Source organism: Dermacentor andersoni, chromosome 2, assembly GCF_023375885.2.
Source record: "Dermacentor andersoni chromosome 2, qqDerAnde1_hic_scaffold, whole genome shotgun sequence".
NCBI lineage: Eukaryota > Metazoa > Arthropoda > Arachnida > Ixodida > Ixodidae > Dermacentor > Dermacentor andersoni.
The window spans coordinates 21,956,728-21,969,346 of record NC_092815.1 but is presented as its reverse complement, the minus strand read 5'-3'; the positions used below and the strand labels follow the sequence as shown (position 1 = coordinate 21,969,346).

The 12,619-nt window shown below is 49.3% G+C and overlaps 1 protein-coding gene across 3 annotated transcripts in view; it reads right to left on the bottom strand.

Annotated features, from left to right (window-relative positions):
• Positions 1–12,619, bottom strand: part of Rab5 (RAS oncogene family member Rab5) — a 55,604-nt gene that overhangs the window by 31,628 nt on the left and 11,357 nt on the right. For all 3 annotated transcript variants that reach the window (XM_050189943.3, XM_050189942.3, XM_055077420.2), the window contains exon 3: positions 4,628–4,902. In XM_050189943.3, the coding sequence (XP_050045900.1) occupies positions 4,628–4,902 (275 nt within the window). The remainder of the gene's footprint in view (positions 1–4,627; positions 4,903–12,619) is intronic.

Genomic DNA, 12,619 nt, shown 5'->3' with positions numbered 1-12,619 from the left:
TCGTACTATCACCTGCTCACGTCAGCTCGCGCTTGTTTAGATTGTCACGGTTTGCAATTGTTTTGTAATCCGAATGTACACACGACGCAAATTGTGCAGTACTTTCTGGAAGCCAAGTGGCACCAGCAATTACAGTAACTGCGATGAGTCATGTACAGTCGCCGACCGTTTATTCGGACATCACGGGGACTGCGGAAATGTCAGAATAAACAGGTGTCCGAAAAAGCAGATTAAGAAAAAAAAATGAAATCCTTTATTTCCACGCACTTATTCGGGCTCGGCATTAGGCTTGAAGAAATCGTGAGTGCGCCGTTGCACGCTGTTCCGTTTACGCGCAATCAGATAAGCCTGAATCTCGGAGAGGGTCGCACGGTCACTATAGGCGGCTGAAAGCACAGTCACTGCTTGTGCACGCTCCGCATGCGACGGCAGCGTAACACATGGTGCGTCATCTTCCGACTCGGAGTCATCGTCCAGCGGTGCAGCATAGAGAATGGGTGCAGCAGAAACCTGACGAATGATCTCGCCGCCGTCGAGTTCTGCGCATGTCAGTACAGCAGTGTCAGCACCCGTGAAACTGTCAAATGAGACTGTGTCCGGAATCGCAATATAGTACTACTGCTCGCGCATTGGCGTGCGCGCGCAGGCGGCACTTTGGGTTTTGTTGGCTATCTCGTTACTAATCGCTGAAAGCGCTACCGCTTGTTTCTCACTTGTTTAGTGCTTACAAGGGTGCGCATAGGAAGGATGCTGCCACGCATGCATTTCCGCTGCTTTCTTTTTTGACACTCATGAAAACTATTTGCATCTGGTTGGCAATAAGATGAAGATTAGTGGAAGTTTGTCACACGTTTTGCTTTTTTGACGGGCACACAACCACACAGTTTCTTTGAGTGCGCGCACATACGTAGTTCGCAACGTCCGTTCGGGAGGCTGCCATGTTGGAATAATGGACGAAGTCAGTTTCAAGCACGGAGTAAGACATTTAGGAGGTGAAACTCCTGTCAGCGCGAGCGAGCGCGGGCGACCAGATAAGGTCACAATTGTATGCGCCGACGGGGCCGTATACAGTGGCGGCGCCATGCGGCGCGTCGTAGAAGCCGCAGCGAAAAAAAATGTAGCGCCCGGGCAGGCGGCTCCGGCGCGCTCTCAACGGCGGTAATTTCTTTCCAGGCCGCCAGCACGATAACTGCTCCATGGGCTTGTGACCTTTTCTGGTCGCCGCAAACAGTGGAGTTTCCACTCCTAAATATTTCTTGCTCCGTGGTTTCAAGCTAGCCCGGGAGCAGACTTGAAATTTGAGCAGACTTCGAGCCAGCCAAGTCGTTCGCAAGTCATCCGCAAGCTCGAGCACGATTTAAGACGCGTGGCGAAGCTGTCTTGAGACTGCCAGAAGTCAAGTTTAAGCCAAGTTAGATCTCTGCATTCGGGGGTAAGTGCGCAATAACAGAGAGAAGCTGTTCACAGAGATCGCGCCGCGTTTTGACGAGTGCAATACTGCACTGTCTGCGCATGCATGGGCACGCGGACGCAAGCTTTCGCGCATCCGCAAGCGTATGTGTGGTCTGGGCTATAGGAACGAGGCTAACGGTGATGACGACGTATGGTGAACTCTGCATGTTCATATAAAATAAAAGCTGTTATTTTGTGAACATTGTCCTCACTTTTTTTGTTCAGCCTACATTCAAGGTAAGTTTTATTTTTTCTGGCTTCGGACATTCGGGGGTCGGCTTAGAATATGAGCCAGCCTAGGTTCGAGTAAATACAGTAGTCTTGTTGATGGACATGGCCATGCAGACAAGCAGAGAGCAACCAGACTTGAAGATCAATCTATTGATGGCCGTAATGTTTGTGGTGCGTGGTCCGAAGTAAGCGTGCCTACAGTGTGGAACTGCGTTAGGACCGCACGCTATGTCCAAGGCAGCAGTGACTTATACGAAACCTACAGAGCTCCCACCGATGAAGTGATGCTCAACTTTGGCCCACTGTCGACTAGGTTGCTTCAGGACTCGAAAGAGTTCCTACATGTGGATGACGCATTAGACTTAAAGTTGTAACAGAAGAGGCAATCGTCGCAAATGTGCTTGCATCGGATAGTGTCGGCGACAGTGACGACGGGCGCAATGACGCGGTAGGGCAAGCTGCCTCAAACATTGTCCTTGAAGGAGGCCCTCCAAATTATGCAGTCCCTCTGGGGCTTTGTTTTCGCAAGGGGGCCTTCTGCTGCACAACGTGGGACACCTGGAAGCCTTGGAGAAGGCTGTCGGCAAGCTTCACGTATAGTAAGCAAGGCTGACCGACATGAGGTTCTCATGAAAACCAGTGGGGCGATTCCATGAGAGTAACCAAAAATTTTATTCCCAAAAAGCATTCACAGCAACGCAAAAAATTTGAAAGTGGCAGCGCGAGCATTGTCCTATTACCACAATATTTTCCAATTTCATGGCAAAATTAAACGCAAACTAAAACCATCGTGTCGAAAACCTTTCCTGCTCATTTTAATACGCTTCACGGCAAATTAGTTCCATGCGTTTTTTATGCTGTCCACGAACTAAAAAGAATGTTAAGTTCAAAACTTTGCCGAAATCAGAAATATTTTGCAACTGACTCCTCTTGGCGCATTTTTGGTTGCACGCAGAAACTTGAAATAAAGTATGAAACGCAGTATATTATCTTTGCAACATATACGCAAAACATTACCTTCCAACATAAGACAAAAGCAAAAGATAGTTAAATAAAGAAGTTAAACTCATTTTGAAGAAAAAATTTTCGAAGCAAGTCTACTTAGGCTGGGCAAAATGTGGGTGCGATAAAGCTTCATTTGCTTTATTCAGAAGCTATAATGGGCCAAAGTGGCCCATGGTGAGTGTGCTGGCTTCAGTACCTTTGCTGCCTCTTCTCCCGAGTCAACACAATCGTCAGCCAGATTGAGGAAGGTGGTGGGAAGAGGCACTGGCCTCACCGCCATCAAAGTTTTCTCACAGAAGCTCTGCCACCCCAATATTTTGCTTATAAAATTTATCAGATATAATACTGGAATTTTCGTGGCACTTGAATATTGTTATAAGTGGGTTTGACTAATTGTGTAATACAGTGCAGTCCACTTATAACGATATCGATAAAGACGAAAAATATAATCGTTATAACCGATGATCGCTATATCTGGACTGCAGTTATCAAAAAAAAAAAATTTTTTTAACGCGTTTGCGCTCTTTACCTTTGCAGCTCTGAACTCGAATTCGCTACTTGCTCTAAAGAATAGATGATGTATACAGTAGGCCGTGAAAAACAAACTTTATTTCTAGCGCCAATGACCGTGTCAAGGATTAGGCGCGCCGAAATAGTCCGAAATCTGCACTTGCTTTTGCGGCAGCTTCAGCTTCACAACCGCGGTGTGCATGGATTCCAGCTGCTGCGCGAACACTGGCGGCAATCCTTTAGCATGCATAAAATCAATTAAGGAGTCGATCGACGACAGTGCACTTTGCGTGGACATCGTGGTCGAGGTCAAGGAGCCACTGTCGATCTCGTTGTCACTGTCGCTGATGCCGTCGCCACCGTCGCACAACTTTGCGTCTGTCGAGACAGCACATCTTCGGCGATCGCCTCGTCGGTGACCTCATCGCAGAACGAGGCAGCACTGTCTGCAGTCAAAAACTCCTCCTTCGACACACCACCTGTGTCACCAGTAGGAACGAGCTCGCAGAGCTCGGTTATGTCAGCGACTTCCACCGGGTCGGTCTCAGCGGGTTGGGGAAGTTCGTCCTTACGCACAAAGCCCGCCTTCTTTAAGCCATTGGTGATGAACCACTGGTAAAGCGCCTCTTCAACATCGGCGTACAAGGGGTCTCTAAACCCTTTTCCGCTGATCGGAATGGCCGCTGATAGCTCCTGCCTTCACAATCGCGGTGCTCCCGGTTTTCAAGATGGTTGATATCGTTAACTGGACGAGCTCATACTTCTTCACGAGGGCGCTCACCTTGAAGCCGCATCGAGAGTCCTGCAAAATATCCATCTTCGTGTCAAGCGACACAGCTTTGCGCTTTGTCGGCGCTATCTTCGAACTGGGTTGAACCGTTAGTTGCACGCTGCTTCGGTGGCGTCAGCCTGCTATCGCGAGAGAGACGCGGGACGGGCGCTACCGCGCCGCTTTGCTTGTCGCTTCTTTTTTTCTTTCTCTCTCTTTCGGAGCGACTGTGGCCAACGCGCATGAAGCAGCTAGCGCCATCTTGTGGCGCCCTGCGCCAACGTTGGCTGCGCCTACTCGTGCGCGGGCGGGGCGAGACGCGCTGCGCGGTAATGGCGGCAGATACGAACTTACGGAGGTAACCATCGCCTCGTCTCGACATCGTTCGTTTCAGGGAACTAAGCAACGCAAACGTTACGATTATTTGGCACGGAAAACGCCGTCCAGACTGCAAAATTTTGATCGTTATATCCGATATGCGGTGAATAACCTATCGTTATAAATGGTTTTTTTCCCCATAGACCTAATGCATAAAATGACACTCTCATGTCGACCCATCGTTATAACCGATATATCGTTATATGTGGTATCGTTATAAGTGGACTGCACTGTACACAAGGCAAAATCACTGAAAACTTAAAAATGCATGCAGAACAATACCTCAAGCTCCACAGCCCTTTTTGAAGCCAAGTCAGCCTTGTTTCCAGCAAGTGCGATGACAATGCTGGGGCTGGCCTGACGCTGCAGTTCCTTGACCCAAGTCTTGGCTCGGCCAAACGTGTCCTGATTGGTGATGTCGTAGACAACTATGGCTGCCTGTGCACCCCGGTAGTACATAGGTGCCAGGCTGTGATAGCGTTCCTGGCCTGCTGTGTCCCAGATCTCAAACTTCACCGTTGTGTCATCCAGACACACTGTTTGCGTCAGGAATGCCGCTGCATGAACACAACAGTCACCACAAGCATACCCTACACATCTAGTCAGCGCTGGCTGCCTATGCAATAAGATTACTGTAAAAAAAAAAATATGGGCCTCAGACATGCACCCAGCATTCACCAGCCATGCATATATATATCGAATGCATTAGGTAGTTGAGTTGCAGCTTCAGATTACCATATAATTTACCATCCCCTTTATATCTCTCTAGGTGTTTTACTACAATACTCCCTACGCCATCCATCTATTAGTACATCTGTTTCCATGCAGCATCCATTCTGAGACGTGTGCAGTCCAAGACATCTTAGCCGCTGGCCATAGAAACCGAGACTGCAACCTTTCTGGTTGTGTTAAAGTCTTCAGTGGTCAGCCATTCTGCCAATGGTTAAGTCAGTCCAGCAGGCACAGGACACTGTTAGCAACATTAGAAAGTGAATTATGGACCTTGCCAAGTCGCTAAAAGGGGCAGGGTCAGCTGTCAGGCCTTCCGTGCATGAGGTTATTGGGTGCCAGCCCTAGGCAATGGCTTTCTATATTTCCACATGACCTGTATAGAACAAATGTGGCTAGCTGCAAACTTCAAATACCACCATCACACCCATAACAGCTGCCAAGTTCTGAAGATTTAAAGGCACTAGACTACAGCCAGCCTTTCCTGCCTCTTTCCTGTCTTATGTTTCTTGTGTGCGTTTGTTTTGTTTTGTTTTTTTGCTGGTTCTTTCTTAATACGTACTGCCATGCGTCGCCGAGAGGGACAGTTTTCACAGAATAGGGAAAACTCACTGAGGGCTGCTATTCTGACAGAAATGCTCAATATCAACACAAGTTGATCCAAGCATGCAGTTTGTCTATGGATACGAATTCATCTAAGTGCTAAGGGTGAAGGTAGTTTTACCCAGCAGCTTTTAAAATGTACACTTAAACAATGTCTACAAAATTTGGCACAAATATATCTTTTTACTGAAATGTCCTTGCTTTTCTGGAAGCCATTGTGTTCTCAAACACTTTGTACACCCAGTAGTGGAACTTACCACAGGGTACTGTACTGTTTTCAAGGGCAGACTAGTTGTTATAGGGGGCCCGCTTAAAGGCTGTCATTGTTGCTCTAGATATATTCTCAGCATGTCAAGAAAGTAAGAGCGAAATATATATATATATATGTATATATATATATATATATTGTCACGGCTCACTTGAGACAAGAGCGGAGAGCGGTATTTTATCTAGACAATTAGAACAAGCGTTCAGTTTTGGCTTCTCTAGCCCCCTCACTTGCACGCACGAGGTCGTCGTCCTCGTCGTCAGCGTGGTTGGGCACAGATGGCGTCGCGGCATTTGCCCCCCCTTCAAAGGAGCATCGTCCCGATGCTCGGCGGGTAGCACCCGGTGTCCAGCCGACCAGCAAGTGCCCATGTCATTCAGCAAAATAAGGTTTCATGCGCACCACGTGCACAGTTTCAGGCAGGTCCTGACGGCGCCTTGAGCAGGATTGGCTGTCAGGAATGACTTCATAGTTGACGTCGCTAAGGCGTCGTAGAACCTTGTACGGTCCGAAGTATCGGCGCAGAAGTTTCTCCGCGAGGCCTCGGCGGCGTACTGGAGCCCAAACCCAGACTCTTTGGCCGGGCTGGTAGACGACGCATCGATGGCGTTGATTGTAACGTCGCGCATCACGGTCTTGCTGGCTAGTTATACGAACGCGCGCAAGCTGTCTTGCTTCTTCGGCGCGCTCTGTAAAATCTGCGGCGTCAGTCTCGGAATCGCTGGAATCATGAGGAAGCATAGCATCCAGCATGGTAGTCACTTCTCGACCGTGGAGGAGACGGAATGGAGTCATTCTTGTTGTTTCTTGCCGAGCCGTATCATAAGCAAAGGTTACGTAGGGTAATATTTGGTCCCAGTTCTTGTGTTCCACATCGACATACATGCACAGCATGTCTGCGAGAGTCTTGTTGAGGCGCTCCGTAAGTCCATTGCTTTGCGGGTGATAAGCTGTCGTCCTTCTGTGTGCCGTGCCACTGAGCGAGAGTACAGTTCGCAAAAGTTCAGCCGTGAACGCGGTTCCCCTGTCGGTTACGATGACCGCTGGAGCCCCGTGCCTGAGGACGACGTTTTCGACGAAGAACTGCGCGGCTTTGGCTGCTGTGCTGCTCGGAAGTGCCTTGGTTTCTGCACAACGCATAAGGTAATCTGTTGCAACTATGACCCACTTATTTCCTGCAATTGATATTGGGAATGGGCCCAAAAGGTCCATCCCAATTTGTGCAAAGGGTGTTTCCGGCACTTGAACGGGATGTAATAGTCCGGCAGGTTTCGTAGGTGGCACTTTTCGTCGCTGACAGTCAAGGCACGTTCGAACGTAGTGCTTCACCTGTGTTGCGAGCCGTGGCCAGTAGTATTTCTCTTCGATCCGTGCTAATGTTCTTGTGTAGCCTAGGTGGCCCGAGGTAGCTTCATCGTGACAGGCCTGTAAGATTTCACTGCGGAGAGTTTGAGGGATGACCAGTAGATATCGCTTCCCTGTTGAATTGAAGTTCCTCTTAAAAAGAACACTGTTGCATATGCAGAATGATGACAAGTTCCTCGAGAACAATCTGGGCTTGTTTGTGGTGCGACCTTGTAAGAAATCAATTAGTGAAGCGAGCTCCTGGTCCTCTTGCTGTTGTTGAGAGATGGTAGCCGCACCAACAACTCCTAAAAAGCCTGCGGATTCGTCATCATCTCGGCCTGACAGCTCGATCTGTGATCTGGAGAGGCAGTCAGCGTCTAAGTGCTGCCTTCCCGATTTATAGACCACTGTCATGTCATACTCTTGAAGTCGTAGGCTCCAGCGTGCCAAACGTGCAGATGGATCTTTCATGTTGGTCAACCAACAGAGAGAATGGTGGTCACTTATGACTTGAAATGGGCGGCCATATATGTACGGACGGAACTTGGTAACGGCCCATACTACAGCCAAGCATTCCTTCTCTGTGGTAGAATAGTTCGACTCGGCACGTGACAGTGTTCTACTCGCGTAAGCGATGACTCGCTCAGCGCCGTCTTGCCGCTGAACAAGGACGGCACCTAGACCGACATTGCTGGCGTCGGTGTGGATCATTGTCGGCGCATCCACGTCAAAGTGGGCAAGAACAGGTGGAGTTTGTAGACGGTGCCGCAACTCGTTAAATGCCGCCTCCTGCTCCTTCGCCCCACACAAACGTGACATCTTCTCTGGTTAGGCAGGTGAGCGGTGAGGCGATGCGTGCAACACCCGCAATAAATCGCCGGTAATATGAGCATAGGCCCAGGAAGCGTCTGACTGCCTTCTTGTCCGTAGGCCTTGAAAACTTTGCGACGGCTGCGATTTTCTCAGGATCAGGTCTGACACCTGTGTGACTTACAATGTGGCCCAAAAACTGTAGTTCTTCATAGCCAAAGTGGCACTTTTCAGGTTTTAAGGTAAGCCCAGCGGACTGTATGGCTTGAAGAACTGACCGTAGCCGACTGAGATGTTCATCAAATGTGGCAGAATAAACAATCACATCGTCTAGGTACACTAAGCAAGTCTTCCACTTAAGGTCTGAGAGAACAGTATCCATTAGCCTTTGGAACGTGGCTGGGGCAGAGCACAAACCAAAAGGGAGAACTTTGAATTCATAGAGCCCATCAGGCGTCACAAACGCAGTCTTTTCGCGATCCCGCTCATCGACCTCTATTTGCCAGTACTGTATCCACTTTTTAAGTCCATCGATGAGAAGTAACGTGCATGCCGTAGCCTGTCGAGGGAATCGTCGATGCGTGGTAAGGGATACACATCTTTTTTCGTAACCCGATTGAGCTTGCGATAATCGATACAAAACCTCAGGCTGCCATCCTTCTTAACGAGTACCACGGGCGATGCCCAAGGACTTTTCGACGGCTGGATGACATCATCTAGCATTTTCTTGACTTGCTGCTGTATTGCTTCACGCTCTTTCTCAGCTACGCGACACGGATGCTGTCGGATGGGTATTGCTGTTTCCTCCGTAATGATGCGGCGTTTCGTCAGTGGTGTTTGACGCACTCGGGACGTTGTAGAGAAGCAGTCCTTAAAATGGTCAATCAGTTCTCCGAGCCTTTGTTTCTGCTGCGGCACTAAACCTGGGTCAACGTCGACGACGGGTGTAGATGGCATCGTATCGGTGGTTGATTCCTCTTTTACAGCAAAGCAGTGTTGGACGTGGTCGATTTCGTCAAAGTACGCCACAGCGGTGCCTTTACTGATGTGCCGGCGTTCATTGGTAAAATTTGTCAGTAGTACCTCTGTGCGACCGCCGATTAGGCTGACGATGCCCCGAGCGATGGCAATACCTTGATGGAACAGAAGTGCAGTTAGTTGTTCAGCTACACCGTCCTTGTCAAACTGTTCTCCGCAACTTACGGAGACAAGACTGCATGATAGTGGTGGTATGCAGACGTCGTCGGCTACACGTAACGATGTACGTCGGCGCTCTTCGTCTTGGCCCGTGTCTGTACTAGTTGACAAGGTTATCTCGCCGTCCCGTATGTTAACCACGGCGCCGTACTCCCGCAAGAAATCCATTCCAAGGATGAGTGATCTGCAGCACTCCTTTAAAATCATAAAAGTGGCGACAAAAGCTGTATTTCCTATCTGGAGCCGTGCAGTACATTTTCCTGTAGGTATCATTATCTGGCCCCCGGCATTTCGAATATAAGGGCCCGTCCATTGAATTTTGACTTTCTTAAGCCGGTCTGCCAACTGCTCACTCATTATCGAAAAGTCTGCGCCAGTATCGACTAAAGCTGTCACGTCGTGCCCATCAATTATTAAGGGTAAGTCGGCACTTACAAATTCGTCGGCATCCCGTTTCTCCGGGTTGCTCTGCTCGTTTCTCAGTAATAATGGGGGATTTTCGGCAGTTCGACGACTTGCAACCTTCCCCCCGGAGGTCGCTGATTTCAGTTTCCCCGCCGTGGGCTTGGAGAGTGGCCTCGTACCACGTCTGCGAAACTGCGACGGTTCGGCGAAGAATAACGTAATGGAGACGGCGAGCGCGACCGAAGATTAGCTGAGCTGCCTTGTTCCCGAGTGACACTGTCGTCGAAGCGTGGATGTCTCTCTTGAAACTGGCGCGGAGTGGCAGGTGACATTTCCTGGATGCCTCCCTGGCGATGAGGGCAAAAACGATAAATGTGCCCTGGTTCGCCACAGTGAAAACACAATGGTCAGCGATCAGCAGTGTGCCATACGTCGGTCCTGCGAAGCTGTGGTCGTCTGAAATGCTCCCTCTGTATCCAGGCAGCAACAGGTGGACGCTGGTGGTACTGCTGTACCGGCATGGTAGAAAGCGGGCGACGGACAGCGTCTGCGTAGCTATATGCGCGTGGCTCGAAGCGCGGCCCGGGACTCTGTTCGGGGAGTGGCTCAGGAGGTGCGAATGCTTGCCGAATTTCTTGACGGACAACTTCAGCGACCGAAGCAACAGTAAAATCCTTCGGTGTCAAAGTTTGCTTCGCAATCTCCTCGCGCACAATGTCCCTTATCAGTTGACGCAGCGAGGTCTCGTCTGTCACTGAGTACTGCGGCTCCTGCAGGCGTATCGTTAGTGAGGCGTTCGTATTGCCGACAACGCTGCTGGAGCGCCCGCTCGATTGCTGTGGCTTCCTTAATGAACTCTTCTACAGTTGTGGGCGGGTTACGCACGAGACCAGCGAATAGCTGTTCTTTGACGCCGCGCATGAGATGGCTCAGCTTCTTCGAATCCGGCATGTTGGGATCCGCGCGGCGAAACAAACGAGACATGTCCTCGGCAAACATGGAGACACTTTCATTGGGCTTCTGAATGCGCAACTCGAGAAGGCGTTGTGCATTATCTCGGCGATCAGTGCTTCCGAAGGTGTCAAGTAGCCGACGGCGAAATTCGTCCCACGTCAAATGTGCCTCGCGGTTTTGGAACCACGTCCTTGCGCTACCTTCAAGAGCGAAGTACACATTGGAAAGCTTCTGGTCCGGACGCCACTGATTGACCTTAGCTACGCGTTCGTACTGGTCCAGCCCGTCTTCGGCGTCTTCGTACGTGTCACCGTGGAAGCTTGTGGGGACTAGATTGTTTTGGATAGTCACCTGTGTTGGACTCGCAATCGCCATTTCCTGAGGCGGTGAGGTCGCTGACGAAGTTCGTTGCAAGAGACCGAATTCCGGGCCCAGACCTTGTAGGCAGCGGCTTGCGCGGTGCACAGGTGTCTCGACGCGTGGATGATGTCTTGAAGGGCTGGACGGAGGGCTACTCGCAGGAGTCGTCCCTATCATTAGGCGATGATGCGATACCCAGCACCTCCACCAGTGTCACGGCTCACTTGAGACAAGAGCGGAGAGCGGTATTTTATCTAGACAATTAGAACAAGCGTTCAGTTTTGGCTTCTTCTCTAGCCCCCTCACTTGCACGCACGAGGTCGTCGTCCTCGTCGTCAGCGTGGTTGGGCACAGATGGCGTCGCGGCAATATATATATATATATATATGCCGTATTTACTCTCATAATGATCGCACTTTCTTCTAAAAAAATTGATGCAAATTCAGGGGTGCGATCATTACGCGGGTTAAATTTCCCGCGAAAATATTTTCTTTCATTCTGCGTTTGCTGCAGATGACAACAGGTCAACAAGCAGGTGGCTGCCACTGTAACAGTGCAGGACACCAGAACAAATATGGTGGCTGGCGGAGCAAGCCGAACGCTCCGAACGCGATTTTTGTTCTCGTGAGTACATTATGCGCATTGAAACAGTTTCTTCAGTATCAGTAATGAATACTATTGTTAATATCGGCAAGTCTGCGACAATACCGCAGCCATGTCCACTTTAAGGGGACAGAATCAGAGATGGGAGCGCGTAGCTGCCAGTGACATAGAAACACATGGCGGGCATGCTGCGGAAACTGCGGCATTTGTCTTCAATACGGCATGTTTCCACTAAGGGTGGGCGAATATCATAGCTGTGTTGCACGCGTCAGTGTATGAATAGGGTACACTTCTAACGTCTTAGTGTAAACATGGCCACTATAGTTGCCACTCGCGATTTGTTGCATGCTCACGAGTGCAGACAAAAAGAATCGAAAGGCGCCTTTCTTGTTGTTGGGCAAAACTACTATGAAGCCTACAAGTAATAAAGCCAAGGCAAATTTGGCTGTAGTTTTTTTTTTTTCACGGGAGTGTGGAAAGTGATGAAAGGAATGAAATTGGGCATCTGCTTAGGAATGTTTGGTGCGTGCAGACCGCTTGGTATGTCTTCAAGAGTCGTTCGCGTAGCATTTGACAGCATTCGCCAGATGGTAAGCGCGATCATCATTAGCTAGAATTGGCACACAACATATAGCTGCAACAAGTTCGGGGTGCGATCATTATGCGGGAAAGCAAGAAATCTAATTTTGACGACAAAATTCAGCGGTGCAATCATTACGCGAGTGCGATCATTATGAGAGTAAATACGGTGTGTGTGTATGTATGTGTATATATATATATATATATATATATATATATATATATGAAAACACACACAAACCTAAGTTACAGGTCCTAAAAAGTAAAAAATACAAACAAGAGTTACCCTCAACTCAAACTTTTGTGGCTATGGATGCCACGTTTCACCCTTATGACAAATAACTGCAGCACCCCATGGCAGCACCGCAATGGTATTACATAGCTCAAGTCTGCAGGCCATGGTTACCAAAACTGCTCAG